This window comes from Saimiri boliviensis, chromosome 17, assembly GCF_048565385.1.
Source record: "Saimiri boliviensis isolate mSaiBol1 chromosome 17, mSaiBol1.pri, whole genome shotgun sequence".
NCBI classification, from domain to species: Eukaryota; Metazoa; Chordata; class Mammalia; order Primates; family Cebidae; genus Saimiri; species Saimiri boliviensis.
The window spans coordinates 20,551,622-20,576,726 of record NC_133465.1 but is presented as its reverse complement, the minus strand read 5'-3'; the positions used below and the strand labels follow the sequence as shown (position 1 = coordinate 20,576,726).

Below are 25,105 nucleotides of genomic sequence, written 5' to 3'. Positions count from 1 at the left end.
ACTGTTCCAGGTATCTATTTCTTTGTGACAAACCAGCACAAAACTTAGTAGCTTAAAACATTAATTGTTTTGCACATGTAATTTGGTCTGGCTGAGGGGACCAGCTCATCTCTGCTCCATGCAGAGCTGAGGCAGCTCAAGAGGGGAACTGGAGAATGCATTGGCCGGCTCTCATGGCTGGCAGGTTGGTGCTTGCTCTCAGCTGGGAGCTCAGCCAGGCTGTGGGTCGGGATCTGTTGTCTTCCATGGGCTGCTTAGACTTCCTCGTGGTAAGATAGCTGGTTCCAAGAATGAGCATCCCAAGAGAACCAAGCCTTGGAAATTTCATAGCATCATTTCTGCCATGATCACAAGCCTGCTAAGATTCAAGAGGAAGGAACATAGTCTTCTCCCACACCCCTAACGGGAGGAATGTCAAAGTCACGTTGTTACAAAAAGCATGTGGGATGGGGTAGATTGCTGTGGCAGTCTTTAGAAAATACAGTGGCTCATGCCTGTAATCCTAGCACTTTGGGAGGCTGAGGCGGGTGGATCACCTGAGGTCAGGAGTTTGAGACCAGCCTGGCTAGCATAGTGAAACCCTGTCTCTACTAAAAATACAAAAAATTAGCTGGGCGTGGTGGTATGTACCTGTAGTCCCAGCTACTTGGGAGGGTGGCTGAGACAGGAGAATTTCTTGAACCTGGGAGGTGGAGGTTGCAGTGAGCCGAGATCGCGCCATTGTACTCCAGCCTGGGTGACAGAGTGAGACTCCATCTCAGAGGAAAAAAAAAAAAAGAAAGAAAGAAAGAAAGAAAATATGGTGAGCCACTGAAACTTCAGATATGATAAAAAGATGACTTTCTCTCCAACCTTATTCTTTCCTTCTTATTGCTGTTGAGTTTTAATCCCAGATTCAGATCCAGTGGAAAGGAATGTAGTTACTCAGAGAGAAGGAAAATGAGGATTCTAAAGGAGGATGAGTAGTTGACTCAGTGCCTTTTCTACTGGAAGTAGGGACAAGTAGAGCACTGAGAAGGCAGAGACCATCACAGTTGCAGCTAACCTTGCTGCAAAGAAGAAATGAAGGGATTGTTACTTAGCAGCAGCCATCATTTTTGATGCCTTTTTAATAAGGTCTGACTGCTACAGGCTTCTTTGTTTTCCTTAAGTTTCCCTATCTGTAATTATGTAAGTAATACACATAAATTTTTTAAAAATAGAGACAGGGTCTCACTCTGTCACTCAGGATGGAGTGTAGTGGCACAGTTATTGCTCACTGCAGCTTGGAGAGCTCCTGGGCTCAGCTGATCCTTCCACCGCAGTTTCCCAAGTGGCTGGGACTACAGGCATACACTACCACATCTGACTAATTCTGTTACCTTTTTGTAGAGATAGGGTCTCGCTCTGTGGCCCAGGCTGGTCTTGGACTCCCAGAGCACTGGGGTTACGGGCATGAGCCACTGCACCTGGCTCCACGTTTTCTCTTGTTTAAAAAGGTCAAATGCATATACAGATGAATCCTAGTTCCCTTTAGGTAGACCTCAGAATCCCACTGTTCTCCCCAGGGGTTTTAAGTGTTACCGGTTTAATGGATATTGCTCCAAATTTTTATGTGTGTATTTACATAAATCTGTAGTTTCAGTTAATAGTTTTGTTTTGCTTTGTTTTGTTTTAAATCAATGGTTTCTTACCTTATACTTTGTTCTAAAAACTGCTTCTTGTTTTCAACATGTATTTTAGATGCTTTTTTTTTCTTATCAGTAGTGTATAGACCTGCTTTGTTCTCTGGAGCTGATGCACAGAATCCCATAGAATAACATACCACAGATTATTGAACCATTTTGCTAGATAGAATCCCATAGAATAACATAGCACAGAATATTGAACCATTTTGATAAAATGCCATAGAATAACATAGCACAGAATATTGAACCATTTTGATAAAATCCCATAGAATAACATAGCACAGATTATTAAACCATTTTGATAGCATTGGGTGGTTTTTTTCTGATTTTTAAAATATGTCCCCTTTTGTACATACACAAGTATTTCTCTAGGACAGATTCCAGGTTTATATACATTTAAAATTTTAGTAACTACTGCCCATTTGCCCTCCAGCAAAGCTTTGTATACTTGTAGTATGAGAGTACCATTTCCCTATACCCTCAACAATACTTGGTACTGTTCTTCATTTTTATCTATCTGATGGTTGAAAATGGTATCCATTTCCTTTGGTTTTCATTTCCCTTGTAGATTAGTAAAACTAGTAAGATCAGTTTTTTGGGTTTTTTTTGAGGGAGAGTCTTGCTCTGTTGCCCAGGCTGGAGTGCAGTGGTGCAATCATAGCTCCCTGCAACCTGGAACTCCTGAGCTCCAGCAACCCTCCTGCCTTCACCTCCTGAGTAGCTGGAACCACAGGTAGATACCACCATGCCTGGCTAATTTTTAAAACTTTTTTGTAGAAGCGGGGTCTTCCTACATTGCCAAGGTCTTGAACTCCTGGGCTCAAGCATTCCTTCTACCTCATCTTCCCAAAGTGCTGGGATTATAGGCATGAGCCACTATACCTACTCCCAGTTGTATTCTTTTTCTTTTTTTTTTTTTTTTTTTTTTTTTTGAGATGGAGTTTCACTCTTGTTACCCAGGCTGGAGTGCAATGGTGCGATCTGAGCTTACCGCAACCTCCAGGTTCCTAGTCATTCCTTTATTTACTAGGAAATCTTGGTGGTTCAGCACATATATTCGCTCTGCTGACAGTTACCAGTTGAGCTGCCTCTTTATGGTAGGAACTTTTCATGTTTAGAAGAGGACGGAGTTTAAAGGAATGAAGCTAAAGGTATAGTCATTTTAAGTCTGTTGACTTCTTTCTAGCGTACTGTTTAAGCAATTGATTATAAGGACTACAATTCGCGTCTCACCCTAAAAATGCATGGGATTGAGGTTTGGGTCTGTAGAGACCATCAGTGATGTCTGTAAGGGAATGGTTGGATCTTTCATCCGGGTCATTGATAGCCACTTCAAAAACTGCTGTTGGAAACATTGACATTTATATGCAGAGGCGTATCCTTCTGCTCCAGGATTAAGCATACCTCTAACCCAGAGCCACCTGTAAAGTCAGCTAACACTGTAAGATGGATGTTGTGGAATAATCAGTACTGGTGAGGATACAGAATCATCTTGTATGGGCCACGAGCCCCACCTTCTTATTTCACAGCTGTTGCAAGTTGTGACCCACAGAGAGGAAGTGACTTGGGATTACCTAGCTCACTATAACGTAGCCAGGTCTAGCCTGTCTCAAGAGGTGACTTTGAAGATGAAGACCATGGCAAGGAGGTCTACAAATCAGAGACTGGGAATTTTTCCTCTTTTTTTTTGCTCTGGTGATACCAAGTGCCATCATAGGCTCTGGTTCTCCTTTCTGCCACTCTGGTGACTCTTTTCGGAGTCAACAAGAATATGGAGTAGGGAATAGCTGGGGCCACAGGCAGAGCCAAGCCCATCAGTGTCACTGAGATAGTCAGTAGCCCTGAGAATGTGACTGAGTGCTCTGGCTGGCCCGGGCTTCCCCTCAGGAGTCCCTGTGGTTTAGCAGGGAACGGGTGCTGTCTGTCTGCTTCCATGAAGAGGGCAGGAGCAGAGGGGCCTGAGCCTCTGGAAGCGTTCTTGGGACCTGGCACCACAGGAGGCTATGTGCTGGTTCATGATGTGGGAGTCACAGGATGCTCCGAAGTGCCATTTTATTCTTTTCTCCCATGTCAAAGTTCACACTTGGGGAATGTTTCCCATTGCCTGGGGGGCAGCTCTAGATGAATGGCCCTGGTTCTGAATGGAGGTGGGGGCAGTTCCAGTAATAGCCTCATCTGGGCTATTTCTGGCCCCCTTGAGAACTGAATAAAAAGGCTACTACAAACCCACCTATAAGAGTGGTTTACAAAGTTCTGAAGATACTGGAAAAACCTTGGAAAGTATTTGGAATAAGGTGTAATTATAACCATGCCACAGAAAAACAGACTTTTTTGGGTCATGCCTATCCCCTCATTCGAAAAAAAACATGTCAGCAGTTGCCAGACACTCCTTAGTAGCCAAAGAAATTGCGGTTTTGAGCTGTCCGCTCTTTCTAGAAACTTCATAACATTAATTCTGAAGGAACAGGGTAGAGACCAAGAATTGAAGTGTGTTCTTCTGTGGTACTTTTAGCAAGCAGACAGTTATTTGCCTCAGGCTCAGGAAGTCCAGTGGGGCCGGAGAGTGTCATGCCACTCCAACTCTGCAAGACTGGACTGGCGGTGCAGGGCGGCCACCTATGTCGGGCAGCTGGTGGGGGACGCAGAGAGGGTGGGATCGACTGCGGGGCGGGATCCTGGCCGCTGCTTTCTGCTCTTGCATTCCAGTCGACAAACAGTTCTTGAGCTCCTAGTGTACACGCAGCCACTAGGCCTGAGCCTTCCCTTTCTAACTGGTTTTCCTCGCAGTTCGGTTTTCATATTCACAAACTTCTGAACCTGAATTGTTATTCAGTGGCCCTCACTTTCCTTTAGCAGTTCATTTTGTCACTTGGCTCTTTGTTTTTTGCTATAGAAAACATTCTTTTCACTCATTTGTTTAAAAACTTGTGAGCTTGTAGGTTTCTGGGTTAACAAAAACCCCAAACACTGCAGCAACGTGGATGGAACTGGAGGACACTATGTTGAATGAAATAAACCAGACACAAGAAGACAAATGTCTCCTGTTCTCACTTATCTGTGGGAGCCAGACATTGAAAAAGTCAGCTCATGGAGATAGACAGTGGAATGGTGGTCGCCATGGCTGGGAGGCGCAGCTGGGAGCTGGGGACACAGTGGGGATGGCTGGTGGGTACACATGCCGTTAGGATGATGAGAGCTGGGGACACAGTGGGGATGGCTGGTGGGTACCCATGCCGTTAGGATGATGAGAGCTGGGGACACAGTGGGGATGGCTGGTGGGTACACATGCCATTATGATGAGAGCTGGGGACACAGTGGGGGTGGCTGGTGGGTACACATACCGTTAGGATGGTGAGAGCTGGGATTTGGTAGAACAGTGGGGTGACTGCAGTTAACAGTGATTTATTGTATGTTTAAAAATAACTAAAAGATTGGAATTGGAATGTTCCTAACACAAAGAAGTAACACATAACTTGGGATGATGGATACCCATTACCCTGATTTGAACATTATATGTCGTATGCCTATATCAAAACTTCACAGGTACCCCATAAATATATGCAGTGATTACATACCCATAGTAATTTTTTTTTTGGGGTCACTTAACGTACCTCAGACATAATTTTTTTAAAAACACCCTAAAACACCATGGAGCCCTCTTCCCATTCTGTACTCCAAGGAGTAGGAGAACAGTTATATCAGCAATCCAAAATAGATTTATATTTTTTTGTCATTTGTTAGTGTTTTGTTTTGTTTTAGAGCCAAGGTCTTGCTCTGTCACCCAGGCTGGAGCACTGTGGTGTGATCATAGCTCAGTGTATCCTCAAAGTCCTGGGCCCCAGAGATCCCCCCACCTCAGCCTCCCGATTACAGGTGTGTGCTGCCACACCTGGGTACTTTTTATTTTAGTTTGTTTTTTGTAGAGACTGGATCTCTCTGTGTTGCCCAGGCTGGTCTTGAAGTCCTGGCCTCAAGTGATCCTCTCACCTCAGCCTCCCACATGCTGGGATTCCAGGCATGAGCCACTGTACCCAGCTATATTTATATTTGATTTGGATGTGATTCTGTAACATTTTCCCACAGCATAACTACCCTCTAATAGAATTGTAGAAAAATTAACCTCAGGTAAAGGGTTGGCCTAGAAGAATTTTGGGGATGTAGAAAATTCAACCTGAGAATACCTTGGAGAATACCTTGGATGCCTGAGTCTGCTCATCAACCTGTCACTCGGCTAGCGTGCGACCTCTCACCTCGTGCGTGTCTCTGTATCCTTCTTGGCCTTTAACCTGCCACTCAGCTAGTGTGTGACCTCTCAACTCGTGCACGTCTCTGTATCCTTCCTGGCCTCTCTCTAAAGACTTTAGCTGTTCGACCCTGTGGATCAGCGCACAGTTACTTCAGGATATCATGCCAGATGATGATACGTTCTCTCTCCCTCACAGAGTGAAGGCCGCGCAGACTGAGTTAGGACAGCAAATCCTGGCCGATTTTGAAGAAGCATTTCCTTCCCAGGGCACTAAGGTACGGCTTTGCGTTTCCCCCAGTCGTCAGAGATAATCACTGCCCTTGCTGTGTTCACACTACCACAGTCACATGCAGTTTCATTCCCATCGTGTTTGCTGGCAGCTGCAGAGCTTTCTGCTGCAGGTTCAGGGCAATGAGACCATCCTTGATTTTTAAATGCCCCAAAGTGGTGGCCGTTCCTCGTCTGTCTACTGCCAGCCTCAGAAAGTGAGGATTTGTTTGGGCTTAATTTAATGCATGTTAAACCTTCTATCGTGTCTGCCCTGTCAGTTCCTTTTTCTCATGGCTGTATTTTTTAGAAATCTTCATGCCGCAGTGTTTTTTAGGATTGTTACATAACTTACTGGTTTTGGTCTGGTGAAAAGACAACTGGGAGGAGCATCCACCGGCTTATGTAACTCTGGGAGTGACACCGTTAGTGGCCTCACTGTTAACGATCATCAGCCTGTCCTTTGGAATTACTGCCCTTGAGCTCTCACTGGTAGCAGAGCTATTTGCCTGGTGTCTGCAGAGCCCACAGCATTTCACTTGTGAGCGCTTGGTTGCCCTTCTCACGTACCCAGCTTTCTCTCACTTGGCTGTCATCATGCTTGGGTAACTGCTTTTAGCTCCATCTTTCTGACTGTAGCAGAAGCCATCTTAATGCCTAGCATGTATCGGACAGGTAAGAACCCATACAGGCTTTCTTCTCTGTCATTTGAACTACAGAGAGAGAATTGTTCAAGGCAGAAATACACTGAAGCACACAGGGGCAAGGAGCTTTCCTCGCCCTCCTTGGCAGGTGGAGATGGGGATATACGTTCATTTACTGATCCGAGGAACGTTTCTTGCATCTGCTCTGTAATTCAGTAACTGGAAATACTGAATCCTTTTTTCTTTGTGCTCCATGAAAGAAACATAGGAAGCAGATGGGAGTAGCTGTCTCAGCCTTTGCAGATCACTTTCTCTAGGAAGCCCGCTCCTGATTTGAATGTCTTCACACTCTGCGGTTGTCTGCTGGTGATCAGATGCTTACTTGTAAAGCACTTTTCCTTGAGAACCTCGCATACCTTAGTCATCTCATATAACTGCAGGGAGGGAGTAGATCTCGGAAAGCCATTTATCCTATTTCCTACATGAGGAAAGTGAAGGTCAAAGACGTAAAAAGGGATTGTGGGGATATTCACAGGACTTCAACACCAGCCTCACCAAATGGAGAAACCCTGTCTCTACTAAAGATACAAAATTAAGCCGGCGCGGTGGCTCAAGCCTGTAATCCCAGCACTTTGGGAGGCCGAGGCGGGTGGATCACAAGGTCGAGAGATCGAGACCAACCTGGTCAACATGGTGAAACCCCATCTCTACTGAAAATACAAAAAAAAAATTAGCTGGGCATGGTGGTGCGTGCCTATAATCCCAGCTACTCAGGAGGCTGAGGCAGGAGAATTGCCTGAACCCAGGAGGCGGAGGTTGCGGTGAGCCGAGATCACACCATTGCACTCCAGCCTGGGTAACAAGAGCAAAACTCCGTCTCCAAAAAAAAAAAAAAAAGATACAAAATTAGCCGAGTGTGGTGGCATATTTCTGTAATCCCAGCTACTTGGGAGGCTGAAGCAAGAGAATCGCTTGAACCTGGAAGGCAGAGGTTGCAGCAAGCCAAGATCGTGCCCTCCAGCCTAGGTGACAGAGCGAAACTCCATCTCAAAAAAGAGATGCAGGGGGCTCTTGTTAGGACAGGGTTAGCTTCACGTGTACTCAGCTGTCCAATTCAGTGCTTTTTTCTCTTTTTGCGATGGAGTTTTGCTCTTTTCACCCATGCTGGGGTGAAGTGGCATGATCTTGGCTCACTGCAACCTCTGGCCCCCTACCCCTGCCCCGGTTTAAGTGTTTCTCCTGCTCAGCCTCCCGAGTAGCTGGGATTACAGGTGCCTGCCACTGCGCCTGAGTGTTTTTATTTTGAGACAGAATCTTGCTTCATCACCAGGCTGGAGTGCAATGGTGTGATCTCAGCTCACTACAATCTCCACTTCCAGGGTTCAAGTTATTTTCCTGCCTTAGCCTCCCGAGTAGCTGGGACTACAGGTGCTACAGGTCTATTATTTTTCAGATGAGGTCGAGTAAGTGTGCCAAAGCTACGTGTATGGCTTTTTAGCCAGGCTAAGAGTAGGTTCCAAGTGTTCTTTTTATTGTAGTCGACTTAGCTAGACACGGTCATTAGTGACGTACCATAAAGAAAGTCTCAGCATAACTTTGGTCATTGAATTGCCATTGGTAACAAAGACCTTCCCACCATGAAGTGTCAATTCAGCCCCTGGTTATCTTTTCAGTGTTCTTTCAGGTCAGGAGGCCAATTTCACAGGATTTGCTCTCTGGCTGCCTTTCTAGGTGGTTCACTATCAGTGAAACAAGTATAGTAGCTTGGAACCTGGTGTTATATGTTAAAGGCGACCACACTATTTGTGGAAAATATAACAGTTTAAGAACATGAATTCCAGAGGTTGGAATCAGGGAAAGGTGGTACATGTGGAGTGAGACAGGGGCATTTCAGCTCTTAGGAGTGAGACTGGTGGCATTCCAGCTCTTAGGCCTCTTCAGTGGCGCCTTCTAACGTCAGAGACTGGTGGCATTCTGACTTTTAGGTCTCTTTCAGTTTTGGTATGCAGAAAATGAAATTTCCCATGATCATTGCTTGTCCTGTTATCCAAAATATAACACTGCAGATTCACATGGTAGTTTTATGTTGGCTGCTATAAAGCTAGTGTAATGATTCCTTCATCGAGGAACAAGCAACTGACATATCCATTCACAGTAGGAAGAATGAGTGTCAGAGGAGTAGGAATAAGACCAACAATATGTAGACACAGGAAGTAGCAACTGTGAGAAGCCATGAGGGTTAAAGGGTGTTTCTGGCTTTTAACCTGGCACATGTTGTTTGTTTTACTAGAGACCGGGAGGACCCAGCAATGTTCTACGAGATGCGTGTCTGGTTGCTAATATTCTAGACCCCAGAATCAAGCAGGAGATCATGAAAAAGTTTATTAAACAGCATCTGTCAGAGTATCTAGTACTTTTTCAGGAAAACCAAGATGTAAGTATTGACCAAATAAGATCAGATGTAATATTTGAATTTTATTGAGAAATGAATGCTGTCAAGCCTACTGATTTAGACTTTATGTTAGCATTCCTGTCTCACAGTGTTGATTGTTGAGCCGTGAGCCCTAGGGGCTGACTTGATAGTTCTTAATCATTTCGAGGTCACTGACCCCTTGGAGAAATTCAGAAACATGCACCTGTGCATAATACTCTGCAGATAGTGTTTGGAAATACATAGACCCCTGAAGCCCAATCATGACCCTAGGTTAAAAACCTCTGGATTTTGAAGTTAAAAATCAAGTTAAAAAGGCAGCCCAGATTCTTTAAAGTCATGAGAAATACAGAGATTGGTTCCCTTTTGCTTGGCTCTGTGTTTGCTTGTTTTCTTAAATTTCTAGTTCTGCTTCTAACCATGGGGTGGTTTCTGTTCCCCACCTTCACCAGGTTGCCTGGCTGGACAAGATCGACAGACGCTACGCCTGGATAAAACGCCAGCTTGTGGACTATGAGGAGAAATACGGCCGCATGTTTCCACGTGAGTGGTACATGGCTGAGAGGATTGCAGTAGAATTTTGCCATGTGACAAGGTAGATGCCAATTCTCTACTGGTTCTGTTGTTAATGGAATTTTCACCATCAGTCCCCCAGACTCTAGTGGTTCCATGTTGTCCTGTGGATTCAGTGCCACTTCCAGACCCCACCAGATGATTGATACCATCCTCATACCCAACTGTGGCCCCCGGCTGCTGCCATCTGCTCCCGTCTTTGCTCTGGGACTTTCCTTTGGTGTGGTTCTTGCCTCAGTCTACCTTCACCAACTGAAGGCTTATCAACTGGATCGACCTATAGTGATTCTTCTACCCCACGTTTTCTCCTAATCGGTTTCGCATGTATCCGTGTGCTGTGTATATATTCCGTCATCGTTTTTATTTTCTGATTTGCTAGATAGATAGTTCTTTTGAGTCAGGCGTAGTATTTACTTTAATGATACAGCAGACACTGAGGAAACATTTGTTGAATGAATTTCCCATTCCTAATACAGTGTGTATAGCCTCTGGATAGTTAATAGAGCTTTTTTTTTGAGACAGAGTCTCACCCTATCACCCAGGCTGGAGTGCTGCAGCGGCACTGTCCCGGCCCACTGCAACCTCCGTTTACTGGGTTCAAGTGATTCTCATGCCTCAGCCTCCCAAGTAGCAGGGATTACAGGTGCGTGTAACCACATCTGGCTAATTTTTGTATTTTTAGTAGAGGTGGGGTTTCACTGTGTTGGCCAGGCTGGTCTTGAACTCCTGACCTCAGGTGATCTGCCCGCCCATCTTGGCCTCCCAAAGTGTTGTGTTTACAGGCGTGAGCCACTGCACCCAGCCTGTGTCTGAGCTTTCCAAGCATTTTAATGACCTTCTTTCATTCATTGTCTCTACAGTATCTGTGAGTGTAGCCCAAGGACAGATAGTCGCTTTGTATTAAAAAACGCTAAAGCCCGGGAAGATCAGATCCGTGTGTCCATGACAAAGCTCAAAGCTAAAGCCAGAGTTAGATTTTTTTTTTAAGCCGGGTCTCATTCTGTCACCCAGACTGGAGTGCAGTGGCATGATCATGGCTCACAGCAGCCTTGACATCCAGGCTCAAGTGATCTTCCCACCTCAGCCTCTCGAGTAGTTGAGGTTACAGGTGTGTGCTACCACACCAGCTAATTTTTATGTGTGTGTTTTTTGTAGAGACAGAATTTTGCTCTGTTGTTCAGGCTGGTCTTGAACTTCTTAATTCTTTATTTCTAGCTATACTACAACAGTATTGGTAACTGGTTCTTACTAGTTATTTATTTTTTCCCAGTAGTACACAGTTACATTTAACTCCAGGTTAATAAGAGAAAAAAGCCCATATGTAAGCATAACTCAACCACCTTACCATAATTCATGGTGGTCTGTTTTTATTAAAATCGTGGAAAGTACAGTCAAATTGCATGTTGTAAACACATTGTGGGGAAAATATGTTTTAAGGGATACTGGCTTTTTTAAAAGTAGATTTTATTTTTAGAGTAGTTTTAGGTTCACAGCAGAGTGGGGCAGCAGATAGAGAGTCCAGTGTGTTCCTGCCCCTTGCCTAGTCCCTCTGTGGTTGGCACCTTTCGCCAGAGTGGTGCATCTGTCACAGCTGGCAAAGCTGCACTGACATGCCATCATCACCCAGAGCGATGGTCCATAGTTCATGCCAGTGTTCACGCTTTGTGTCAGCACACAGTCTGCGCAGAGTGATGGTCTGCAGTTCATGCCAGTGTTCACACTTGGTGTTAGCAGTCTGTGGCTTTCAGACAGGCGTCTCGCAGTGTTGCCCACGCTGGCGTACAGTGGCTGCTCACAGATGTGGTAATTGCGCACTACAGCCTTGAACTCCTGGGTTCAAGCAACCTGCCTGCTTCAGCCACCTGAGCAGCAGCAGCTGTAGCTACAGGTGCACTCAGCTCCGTTCTTCGTGGCTCTTGTTGTAAGAAACACATTGGGCAAGGCTCGGCAGTTCATGCCTATAATCCTAGTACTTTGGGAGGTCAAGGCAGGTGGATCATGTGAGCCTAGGAATTTGAGAGCAGTCTGGGCAACATGGCAAAATCCCGTCTCTATAGAAAATACAAAAATTAGCTGTTCATGTTGCCAAGCACCTGTAATCCCAGCTACTAGAGAGGCTGAGGTGGGAGGATTGCTTGAGTCCAGGACGTCAGGGCTGCAGTGAGCCATGATCATGCCATTGTACTCGCGCTTGGGAGACAGAGTGAGACCCTTCTCAGAAAAAGAAAGTTGGGGGGAGGGAGGGAAGGAAGGAAGGAAAAAGGAAAAGGAAAGAAAGAAAAAGAAACACATTGACTCCTGTAGATTTAGAGAACCTTTTAGCACTGGTTTAGGATCAGTTGAGATTGTCACCTTCTGAATCCCAGTTAGCAAAATAAAGAGTGAGTTCCTTGAGAAACTGTTAGCTAATTCTTTTTAGCCCACAGTTCAGCAGACTTGAAAAGCAGCTCTGTGAGGAATGAAGCTTGAAAGAGATTGGGCGTATGCTAGAGCCCACTGTCTCTGTCAGCACCTGTACCTGCTCTTGTTGTCTTAGCTAATGCGGTGTTGCTGTCAAGCTTCTATTGTTAGAATTTTGGCTAAAATCCTACAGATACATCATTCTCAAACTCAGAGACCCTTGGTTTGATTTTGTCATGTATTTTTGTGGGAAGATGATGATAGCTTAGTCCTTACTAAGAACTCAAATGTTGCTGTTCACTAGCAGCTGACCTTCTGAAACGTAATACTTGAGAGAGCTGCACATGAGTGCCTCAGGCAGGGGCCAGCTAAGCCTGCTGGCACTTTCTCACAGGGATTCCTGTCCCTGGCATACATTTCCAGGGCTCTTGCTGTCTAGTTGAAGAGATGATTATTGGGCCCTCAGAAGGAGGGAGGGCTTTGTTATTCAGTAATTCATGTGAAATTATCTAGGCTATATACACTAATAAAAAATTAGGTGTTCCATATGTATTATTATCCAATTATTGAACAGGTTAAAGATACAGGCAATGTAGTAATCATGGAAGCAGATTAGCGGTGGCTCATACCTGTAATCCCAGCACTTTGGGAGGCCCAGGTGGGCAGATCGCCCACTGAGACCAGTCTAGCCAACATGGTGAAACCCTGTCTCTACTAAACATACCAAAAAAATAGTCAGGTGTGGTGTAATCCCAGCTACTTGGGAGGCTGAGACAGGAGAATCGTTTGAACTCAGGAGGTAGAGGTTGCAATGATCATGCCACTGCACTCCAGCCTGGGCAACAGAGGGAGACTCCATCTCAAAAAAAAAAAAAAAAAAAAAAAATAGCACTCATAACCCCTGATTTGTTTTGCCTGCTGGCTAATTTCACCTTAAAACTCTTCTTGTTTAGAACACGTATTTCTATTCCCCAGGTTTTAGACTAAGCTGGTAACAGACCTTAGGGTTCCAAATGACCACATATATTTTTTTCCTCTGAATATAAGCCAAGGCCATTTACTTTGTCTTACCTCGAATGAATGATCGGCTTATTTGATAGTATTCTTATGTCTTTGTTTTGAAGGACAGAACTTGCCAAGATTATGCGGACCAGAGCGAAGGAGATTGAAGTGAAGTTGCTTCTTTTTGCTATTCAGAGAACAACTAACTTTGAGGGGTTTCTTGCAAAACGCTTCTCCGGCTGCACCCTGACAGATGGGACCCTGGTAAGACCTTCCCAAGGGAGGCTTCGACATGAAGTCAGTTGGTTGGGTGGTTGGGATTCACGTCAGCACTTCACCGTATGGCAACTCCACCCGTTCACTGTATGGCAGTTCTATCCATTCGCTTTAGCGCCTAATCCCTCATTCCAGTGATTTCACTGAATTGGTAGGAAAAGTGATGGTACAGATCACTCTTAATGGATTTATTATTTGTTATGCAGTACTTCATGTTTTTAGAATGCCCTGTCATCATTTTTTCTAAGTATTGATCCCATTTTACAGACTAGTAGTTTTGTGAGTCAGAGGCCTTACTCAGTCAGAAATACCTTATTACTTCATCAGCTATCAGATTTGGTTACAATTGGGATATATTTTTACTTTAGGGTTTGCCTTTTAACGTCTCTGGTGAGCAAACTAGGTCAGAGAGTCTCTGAAAACCCCAAAGCCAGGTATACAGGTCTGGGAACTGTGTGCCTCCATTGGAAAGGTCGAACATATTACTGCTGGTTAAATGTTTCATCTCTGTGTAGTCAGAGACCAGGTCCAAAATTTCTCTCTGGAAACCTCCTCCTTTTGGCCCGATGCAGTGGCTCACACCTGTAATTCCACCACTTTGTGGGGCCAAGGCAGGATAGCTTGAGACCAGGAGTTCAAGACCAGCCTGGGCAATATAGCAACCTCATCTCTATAAAAAACTTTAAAACAATTAGTCAGGCATGATGGCGCACACATGTAGTCCTAACTACCTGGAGGCTGAGGCGGGAGGACCACTTAATCTCAGGAGTTGAGACTGCAGTGAGCTGTGATGGATGACAGAGTGATACCCTATCTCTAAAAAAAAAAAGAAACAAAGGAATAAACCTCCTCTTTCTGGAGGCGCAGGATCCCTGCTAACACATCAGTATGCTTTCTTTAGATTTCCTTTCCACAGGGAAACCAAGTGACTATTTTATAGTAATTTCTGTTTGCATCATTACATATGCACAGGCTTTGAGTTCCTTGAATGCAACTGTCTCCTCGAGTCATGCAAAGTATACACAGAACTCATGCAGGCTGGAATGGAAAGGGAAAGAAGAAAGGAGGGAGGGAAGAAGAAATCCAAGTTGAGAGAATCATACCTTTGAATTTTCTTTAAAACTAGATTTGTTTTTTTAAAAAAACTGCTGGTAACAGTAGAGAGGCAGAGTGATTTAGTGGCAGAACCCTTGGACCAGCAGTCAAGAGAGAAGACTTGTGGTCTTGATGTAACGTGGTGAACTGCCTTCCCTGTTAAATTGTGGCATATCCCTACCGTGAGATACTGTATAGCAGTTTAAAAGTGACAGAATGAGGGCCGGATGCAGTGGCTCATGACTGTTATCCCAGCACTTTGGGATAGTTTCTTTTATGGTACATATGGTATAATTTTTTTTATGGAAAAAATGAAAAGCATGTTTACGTACATAAATGTGTCAGAAAGAGGTCCGGAAGTAACAGTAGTGGTCTCTAGGAAGGAAGTTGGAGTGAGAGTAGGTAGAGAAGCATAGTTTTTTGGAAATGTTCTTATACAAATGCATTTACATACTTTTTGTGTACTTTAAATTTAGCAAAGTTACTTTTCAGTTGTTTTAAAATGGCCAAATCAGTGATCTCCAAATCCTTTCTTCTGACAAAATCTAATGTAGAGGCTGGGTGCAATGACTCATCTATAATCCCAGCACTTTGAGAGGCAGAGGGGGGAGGATCACTTGAGGTAAGGAGTTTGAGACCAGCCTGGCTATCATGGCAAAACCCTGTCACTACTAACAATACAAACAATTGGCCGAGTGTGGTGGTGGGTGGCTGCCGAGATTGTGCCACTGCACTCCAGCCTAGGTGACAGAGAGAGACTCCATCTCAAAGAGAAAGAAAATTGAATGTAGAATCTGAACACAACGATAGGTAACATGCTTTGAACATCCGCTTGGTAACCCTCACTGTAATAGGTGCAATTACCTGCAGTCAGTTACTCTGCTTTGTCAACCACAGGAAGTAGGTGCTATACTCATTTGAAATGTATGCAGAGTCACAGAGCTAATGTGTAAAAACATGAAACTGAGCTACTGTGAGTGAAGTGGGGAGTCAGACTGGGACTTGGACCTGGAATCCTGCTCACTTGTTCACGCTTCACCTCCGCCACCTTCTCTGGCTCCTACCCTCCTGGTCCTAAAACTCTGAGATTTCAGTGGAATTCCCTCTTTGTCCCATGAGGCTAGCCTCAGAGTTGGTGAGGCGGGTGAATTGGGCTGGTCCTTCAGGCACTGGACTGCAGGGCAGTGGTGGCGCAGCCCAATTTTGAGACCAGACCACAAGGTCCTGCCTACTTGGGCTCACTCACAACTTTACTAAAATAAAGGGCAAACTGAAATCACAAAACACTCTTTTCCTACCTGGCAAATCAAAAGTATGTGTACTCCTGCTTGCTAACTCATGTTCAATATTGATTTCTTTTTAGTAACAAAGGAAAATAACAAGCCACAAAACAGACAAAAATAGCCTTAAAGAAAGCGCAAGTCAGAAAAGGAAATCTTAGCGGGCATGGTGGCGCATGCCTGTAGTCCCAGCTACCCTTGAGGCTGAGGCAGGAGGATCGCTTGAGCCTGGGAGGCGGAGGTTGCAGTAAACTGCGAATGCACCACTGCACTCTGGCCTGGGTGACAAAGTAAGGCCATCTCAAAAAAAAAGAAAAAGAAAAGGAAATAGGGAACAGAAATCCCGTTGAAGGAATCATGTGTTTCTCCTGAGAAGTATGAGGCTGGCTTTAGCAACCCGTGTTTCCTCTTGCTAGCTTTCCTCTCTGACCTTCCCAGGCCATGCTTCTGCCTTGTTTCAAGCAGACATAGTGCAGCACTGGGTTCAGCCCTACAGGGATCTGCCTGAGGATGAGCATGAGCTTTCACCTTGAGCACAGGCCCCACCCTGGAGTAGCCGCTGAGCTCCCATGGCCTCTGACCAGGCAGGGTCAGGAGAGCATTGGGACAGGCTCTGTGAGCTGCTAATCCAGCTTACTAGATGGGAAATAGGTCCCAGTGACTGGGAGGTTTTTTTTTTCTATAATAAAAAAAGTTCTCATTTTATGCAGCTGGATTTCCCTTCCTCTTGATCATTACATAAGTTGCCTTTTGAAATAGAATTTTCCTTTGGCATATGGGGTCATTTTAATATGCAGGTACACTGACCTGGTTTTTAGAATTACATTGTAAAGATAGAAGCGATATAGGTATAATTGTCAACCCTGCAATTTGAACATAAAAGCGTTTGCAAAAGGCTCACTACTCGTGAAAGCCCACCCAGAATGCCACACTCTACACCTTGGTCTTCCAGCAGCTTAATACCTGTGTTAGGGAGACTGTGTAAGAGGAAGGGGGGCAGGTTCCCAGCTCTGCTACAGCATGAGGACTTCGGTCTTGAACAGGACGTAGCTTTCCCTCACCTGAGGAGCCCCCTTAGGCATTTGAAAATATTTTATGGATGCTGTCTTGGTGCTAAAGAAATGTATTCTTCCATTTGAATAATATCCCAAAGGATAATTAACTTTTGTTTCTGAGAAGAGAATAATAGATGGTCAGGATAGAAAATTTAGAAATTACAGGCAAGAATAGAGAAGCAGGAAAAAAAAAGTCATCCAGATCAGAGATGAGGATTTGGTTATGTTCTTTCTGTACATTTTACACAGTTGAAATTGTTTTTTTGTTTGTTTGTTTTTGGGGGGTTTTTTTTGAGAGAGTCTCACTCTGTCACCTGGGCTGGAGTGCAGTGGCACAATCTCAGCTCACTGCAACCTCTGCCTCCTGGGTTCAAGTGATTCTCCTTCCTCAGCCTTCTGAGTAGCTGGGATTACAGGGGTGTGCCACCATGCCCAGCTGATTTTTTTTTTTTTTTTTTTTGAGATAGAGTCTCGCTCTTGTTGCCCAGGCTGGAGTGCAATGGCACGATCTCGGCTCACCGCAACCTCCGCCTCTTGGGTTCAAGCGATTCCCCTGCCTCGGCCTCCTGAGTAGCTGGGATTACAGGCATGCACCACCACACCCAGTTAATTTTTTGTATCTTTAGTAAAGACAGAGTTCCACCATGTTGGCCAGGCAGGTCTTAAACTTCCGACATCAGGTGATTCGCCCACGTTGGCTTCCCAAAGTGCTGGGATTGCAGGTGTTAGCCACTACGCCCGGCAATTTTTTGTATTTTTAGTAGAGACAGGGTTTCACCATGTTGGCTGGGCCGGTCTCAAACTCCTGACCTCCTGATTCGCCTGCTTTGTCCTCCCAAAGTGCTGGGATTTCAGGCATGAGCCACCACGCGCAGCTGAAATTGTGTATTTTAAATACATTTTTCTCTGCTTACTTTATTTTTAAAATTGAGATAGGACTCATGTAATGAAATTTCACATGAAAGTTATCACTTAAAGTATACAGTTCAGTTGTTTTTAATATATTCACAAGATTATGCCACTATTCCAACTATGGAATTCTAGGACATATCTGTTACCCCAAGAAGAAATCCCTCCTTAGCAGGCAGTACCTTTTAAGTTTTCTTTCCCCCAGCCCTGGGCAATTAGGAATCTACTTTTTGTCTTTATGGATGCCTATTATGGACACTTCACTACAAGGAATCTACCCTCACAGTCTTTGTGTGTGCCTGCTCTCCCTGGCTCTAGACATTGTTTTCGAGGCTCACCCAGGCAGAGCATGTACCAGTGCTTCAGTGCATGGCTTACTGATCCACCGTTGTATGGGTGATACCATGCGTTGTTTGTCTCATCAGTGGCGGACATTGGGGTCGTTTCCAGTTTTTTGTTTTTTTTTTTTTTTTGTTTTTATTTTTAAATTTTTATTTTTATTTTACTGAGTTATTTTTGGTGTGTGTAGGACAAGGAAAGAGGAGATCGTGGGTGGGAAACAGACAGGGAATCAGGAGCACTACTGTTCATCTGGAATTAAATCCTCATCCCAGCATCTTCTGCAAATATTTCACCAATTATTTCCTCTCAGACCTCCTCCCCTCGTGCTCCTTCCTCTGGTGAGACCGGTGCTCCCCTCCCAGGCCGCCACGGACAAATAGGGATTGGGTTCCATGTGCCTGCCACAACCGGCAGGCTCTTGCTGCTCCCAGCTAGGCGGCCATCACTGACTTGCATTGCACTCCATGAGCACTGGCCACACATCCTCGCCTCCACCCGCTCTGCCGCCGGTTTCCTCGGAAGGTAAATCTTGGAGGATTTGTCTACACCCCTCACGTTTCTTTAGCCGCCCCTTTTTTTTTTTTTTTTGAGATGGAGTTTTGCTCTTGTTACCCAGGCTGGAGTGCAATGGCGCGATCTCAGTTCACCGCGACCTCCGCCTCCTGGGTTCAGGCAATTCTTCTGCCTCAGCCTCCTGAGTAGCTGGGATTACAGGCATGCGCCACCATGCCTAGCTGATTTTTTTGTATTTTTAGTAGAGATGGGTTTTACCATGTTGACTGGGATGGTCTCAATCTCTTGACCTCGTTATCCACCTGCCTTGGCCTCCCCAAATGCTGGGATTACAGGCATGAGCCACCGCGCCCGGCCCATCTAGTTTTTAATTAGATGAATGGTGCTGCAAATCCTTGTGTACAGGTCTTTGTGTCAACATATATTCTGTTCTTGTGAGGGCATATCTGACTGGAGTTGCTAGGTCACGTAATAACTCCGTTTAACTTTTTGAGGAACTGTGAACTGTTTTCCAGGCAGCCATAGCATTTTACATTTCCACCTGCAATGTAGGAGGGTTCCGGTTTCTCCACGTCCTTTTCCTTCCAATTATAGCCATTCTCATGGATGTAGAGGAGTATCTCATTGTGGTTTTCATTTGCTTTTTCCCAGTAACTAGTGACATTGCACAGCTTCTTTTTTTTTTTTTTTTTTTTTTTTTTTTGAGACGGAGTTTCGCTCTTGTTACCCAGGCTGGAGTGCAATGGCGCGATCTCGGCTCACCGCAACCTCCGCCTCCTGGGTTCAGGCAATTCTCCTGCCTCAGCCTCCTGAGTAGCTGGGATTACAGGCACGCACCACCATGCCCAGCTATTTTTTTGGTATTTTTAGTAGAGACGGGGTTTCACCACGTTGACCAGGATGGTCTCGATCTCTCGACCTTGTGATCCACCCGCCTCGGCCTCCCAAAGTGCTGGGATTACAGGCTTGAGCCACCGCGCCCGGCCTGCACAGCTTCTTTAAGGAAATGTCTCTTTGGCCGGGCACAGTGGCTCACATCTGTAATCCCAGCACTCTGGGAGGCTGAGGTGGGTGGATCACTTGAGGTCAGGAGTTTGAGACCAGAATGGCCAACATGATGAAACCCTGTCTCTACTAAAAATACAAAAATTAGCCAGGCATGGTGGCGGGTGCCTGTTATCCCAGCTACTCAAGGAGGCCAAGGAAGGAGAATCACTTTAACCCGGAAGGCAGAAGTTGCAGTGAGCTGAGATCATGCCACTGCACTCCAGCCTGGGCAACAGAGTGAGACTCTGTCTAAAATTAAAAAAAAAAAAGAAAAGAAAAGAAAAAAAGAAACATCTATTCATATTTTTTTAGTTGGATTGTTTTTATTGTTGAGTTGTAAGAGTTCTTTACATATTCTAGACATATTCTGTAACTTTTTTTTTTTTTTTTTGAGACAGAGTCCTACCCTGTTGCTCAGGCTGGAGTGCAGTGGCATGATCTTGGCTCAGTGCAACCTCTACCTCCTGGGTTCAAGTGATTCTTATACCTCAGTCTCCTGGGTAGCTTGGATCAGAGGAGGGTGCTACCACGCCAGGCTTAAGTTTTGTATTTTGTATCTTGTATTTTTATTTTTTAAATAGAGACGAGGTTTTGCCATGTTGGCCAGGCTTGTCTTGAACTTCTGGCCTCAAATGATCCACCCACCTTGGCCTCCCATAGTGCTGGGATTATAGGCATGAGCCAACGTGCCTGGCCTTTATAACTTCTTTAAATATTCTATCATAGACAGATGATTTGCAAATATTTTCTTCTATCTGTGGGTTGTTTTCACTCTCTTTATAGTCATTTCACAGGATTACAATTTTGATGAAGTTTAATTTATCTTTTTGTTCTGGCTTGTGTTTTAGTGTCATACCTAAGAAACTGTTATGTCATCCAAGGTTACAAAGACTTGCCTATGTTTCCTCCTAAGAGTTTTACAGTTTTAGCTCATATGTTTATATCTCTGATTCATTTTGAGTTAATTTCTATATTAACTCAAATAAACATAGAAGGTGTGGTTCATATGTCACAGCTTAAGTTCTCTCTCAGTTACTACAGAAAGATTTTATTCAATAGATACTCAGTGATTTCCCCAATTATTCTTTTCTCAAAGGATACTTAATTTTTTCACACTTTTATAAATAAGGCTATATGAACATTTTTCTCTAATTTTATATACATTTGAGATTGTTTTCTTCCTTTCATTCCTTCTTTTCTCTTTTTCTTTTCTTTGCTTTTCTCTCCTGTTTTCTTTCTTAGCTGTCTCTTACCCAAAGGATTGAGATTGTTTTCTTACTACACTAATAGAAATACAGGGTCAAATTGAGCATTTTCAAGTTTCAGGTAGCCTCTGCTCTAAATTTCCTCCTGGCTTCCTTTCTGTTCTTTCAAATGCAGTTGAGATTTAGAAGTCTCTCCTTGTTTTAGTGCATCTCCCAGTGTTAATGTGCCTGACATGAAGGTAACTCTGCCAAGTAGAAAAAGCAGATCAATCTATATCTTTTCTTAATTACACATTTCTGCTCCTACGTATATGCCCAAGGGAATTAAAAACATGTTCTTAAGTCCTACCCTAATGTTCATAACAGCACTATTGACAATAGCCAAAAGGTAGAAATATCCATAGACAAGGAATAACCAAGACGTGGTCTGTCCCTCTGGTGGAATATTATCCAATCGTGAAAAGGAATGAAGTGCTGATACATGCCAACACGTGGATGAACCTGGAAAACACTGAAGTGAAAGCAGCCAGACACAAATATCCAAAGTAGACAGATCCGTAGAGACAAGAGGGATTGGGAAGGGGAAGACTGGGAAGTAACAGCTAGTGGACAGGAGTTTCTTTTGGGGGTGAAAAAAGTTCTGGAATTAGTGGTGATGGTTGCACAACCTTGTGAATATACCAAACACCACTGAATAGTAAATCACTTTAAAATGTTGAATTTTGTTATATAAATTACATCACAATTTAGAATTAAGGGCTTTAGAAATAGTGTATGAGTTTAGTTATAAATTATCTTTACTCTTCAGATAAATATTCTGTCTAAAAAAAAAGAACAGTGGGCCGAGCATAGTCTCAGGCCTAAAATCCCAGCACGTTGGGAGGCCAAGGCAGAAGGATCTCTTACAGCTAGGAGTTTGAGACCAGCCTGAGCAACGAAGACCCTATCTCTACAAAATAAAAAAAAAATTAAAAGGAGCCGGGCATGGTGGTGTGCACCTCTAGTCTTAGCTACTCAGGAGGCTGAGGTGCAAGGGTCGCCTAAGTCCAGGAGTTCAAGACTGCAGTGAGCTATGATTGCACCACTGCACTCCATGAACACTGAGGTGAACGAGTGAAACTTTGTTTCAAAAAAAAAAAAGAAAAGAAAAAGAAAAAAAAAGAGTTACACATGTCTATTAAAAACTCAAACAGAAAAAAATATTTTTTTAAAAAAATTTCTTCTTAACTACTGTATATCCCTCCCTCCCCCTAGAGGTATACACACTGTTTAATACTTTGGAGTATATTTTTGACTCTTCTACAAGCGTGCTTGCACACATATACCCAGGCTTTTTGTTTTGTTTACAGAAAATAGAAGTGTTGCCCATGTTTCTGAAGAAGATTTTATTTTTCATCTGATCAGCATTTGCCCACAGATAGTTTTCAAGCTCCCTGTTTGTACAGGGCTCTGGAAAAGATGGGAAATGGAATCAGGAAGGCACTGATGATCTAGTAGGAGAAAGAAATCTGTACATCACTGTCACAATATGTGAAGTGAACATTGCGATAGCAAGAGATGGTCCCAGAAATGATGAGCAGCATGTGTGTGCACCCCTGTACTTGCAAGCTTGGCTGCCCACTCAAGCCCCCTAGCCACCTCTGTAAGGACACGTGAGGAATGGGCTGGAGTAAAGCATTCATGGGACGAAAAGCATGGACACTGCGGAGCTTTCCTCTCACAGTGAACGCTGTCTCCTCCAGGGAAAGGAAGAGAATCTTACGTTTCAGATTTCCTTCTTTGAGAATTTGATGTGTCCAGCTGGGGCCTCACACAGGGATTTGTGTAGGCAGACTGAGATACGGATGTACTGCTGACTGAAGCCAGGCTTTCCCTCCTGACAGCAATTTAGACAGTCTGACTGTCCTGTGGCCTGTATTGTTTTGAAGGTACTGAGAATCCCCTGTGATTTGATCAGTAGGAATTAACTTGCTCTATGAAGAATTTTGCCTTCCTGTATCAGCTTGAAATCAACTGTCATCCTAGCAAAAAGAATGAGTTCTTTCAAAATTGGGAAGTCATTCACTTCTTGGAAAATTTTTGGCTTTATTTGGCAGCCTCAGAGTTTATGAAATATGTCATCTTGAGTTACTGAAAATCTAAACCAAAAGTTGTAATTCTCTAAGGCCTGTGACAGCTGTGAAGCAAGACTGAGATGCGTGATCTGTATGGCTCTTAGCACAGAAGGCTGCACCACGCCAGTGACCACTCCCCACGAAGACTTGTTCTTTCATCTTAGCAAGTTAATCTGAGCAGTAATGTAGCCCTCTCACTGGCGGGAATGCATATCCACACCCCAGGGTTTCAGGACACTCATCAGCCGGGAGGTGGTGGATCTGAGCAGTACTTTGAGGGCTTCGGTGTAGATGGGGAAGGAGGGAGCAGCTCAATGTCCTTTCTGCTTACAAAGTGCAAAGTTGATGGACTCTCTGCTTTCATTTCTTAGAGAGATCTCAAAGAGACAAAATAGTTGGGACAAAGTTTTACTTATAGTTAACAGAAATTCTTTCGACAAGACTTTTAACCCCATGTGCCCACGTCTTTCCCTTTGGTTAGTTGCTTTATTAAGACAGGCACAACAGTTTTGCTGCGTTCTTTAGTTTACCTCTATTAACTACGGCTGAAAGCTTTGAGCCGTGCCCTCTGTGCCAGACAGCGTGTTAAGCTGTTTATATATGCAGTCACGCATTGCTTAAGGACAGGAATGTGCTCTGAGAAATGCATTGTTAGTCAGTTTCATCATGTGCAGACATCACAGAGTGTACCTGCACAGAATTAGGTGCTAGAACCTACTCCAGCCGTCCCCAACCTTTTTGGCACCAGGAACTGGTTTCCTGGAACAATTTTTCCATAGGTGGGAGTGGAAGTGGGAGTGCAGAGGGTGGGGCTGAGGAGATGGTTTCCAGATGAAACTTTTACCTCAGATCCTCGGGCACTGGATTCTCATGGGAGTGTGCAACATGGATCCCTCACGTGCACAAGATAAGACTGTTCTACCTCAGATCCTCCGGCACTGGATTCTCATAGGACTGTTTAGCCTAGATCCCTCACGTGCACAAGATGAGACTGTTCTACCTCAGATCATCAGGCACTGGATTCTCATAGGACTGTGCAGCCTAGATCCCTCACGTGCACAAGATGAGACTGTTGTACCTCAGATCACAAGGCACTGGATTCTCATGAGGAGTGCACAGCCTAGATCCCTCACGTGAACAACATGAGACTGTTGTACCTCAGATCCTCCGACACTGGATTCTCATAGGACTGTGCCACCTAGATCCCTCACGTGAACAAGATGAGACTGTTCTACCTCAAATCATCAGGCACTGGATTCTCATAGGAGTACACAGCCTAGATCCCTCACGTGAACAAGATGAAACTTCATCTTGTTCTACCTCAGATCATCAGGCTCTACCTCACATCATCAGGCACTGGATTCTCTTAGGAGTGCACAGCCTAGATGTCTCACGTGCACAAGATGAGACTGTTCTACCACAGATCATCAGGCACTGGATTCTCGTAGGAGTGCACAGCCTAGATGTCTTATGTGAACAAGATGAAATTGTTCTACTTCAGATCATCAGGCACTTGATTCTCATAGGACTGTGCAGCCTAGATCCCTCACGTGTAAATACGAGGCTATTCTACCTCAGATCATCAGGCACTGGATTCTCATAAGGAGTGCGCAGCCGAGATCCCTCATGTGCACAAGATGAGACTGTTCTACCTCAGATCATCAGACACTGGATTCCCATAGGAGTGCAGCCTAGATCCCTCACGTGCACAAGATAAGACTGTTGTACCTCAGATCATCAGGCACTAGATTCTCATAGGACTGTGCCCCCTAGATCCCTCACGTGCACAAGATGAGACTGTTCTACCTCAGATCATCAGGCACTGGATTCTCATAGGAGTGCAGCCTAGATCCCTCACATGCACAAGATAAGACTATTGTACCTCAGATCATCAGGCACTGGATTCTTACAGAACTGTGCAGCCTAGATGTCTCACGTGAACAAGATGAGACTGTTGTACCTGAGGTCATCAGGCACTGGATTGTCATAGGAGTGCACAGCCTAGATCCCTCGCGTGAACAAGATGAGACTGTTCTACC

At 44.4% G+C, this 25,105-nt stretch overlaps 1 protein-coding gene across 6 annotated transcripts in view; it reads left to right on the top strand.

The window, feature by feature from the left end:
* Window positions 1–25,105, top strand: part of VPS53 (VPS53 subunit of GARP complex) — a 176,595-nt gene that overhangs the window by 60,153 nt on the left and 91,337 nt on the right. For all 6 annotated transcript variants that reach the window (XR_012514579.1, XM_039476537.2, XM_003929324.4 and 3 more), the window contains 4 exons: window positions 6,110–6,188; window positions 9,115–9,258; window positions 9,708–9,850; window positions 13,353–13,494. Coding sequence is in view for 5 of the 6 variants with exons in the window: in XM_039476537.2 (XP_039332471.1) it covers window positions 6,110–6,188; window positions 9,115–9,258; window positions 9,708–9,850; window positions 13,353–13,494 (508 nt within the window). In the remaining variant the exon portion in view is untranslated. The remainder of the gene's footprint in view (window positions 1–6,109; window positions 6,189–9,114; window positions 9,259–9,707; window positions 9,851–13,352; window positions 13,495–25,105) is intronic.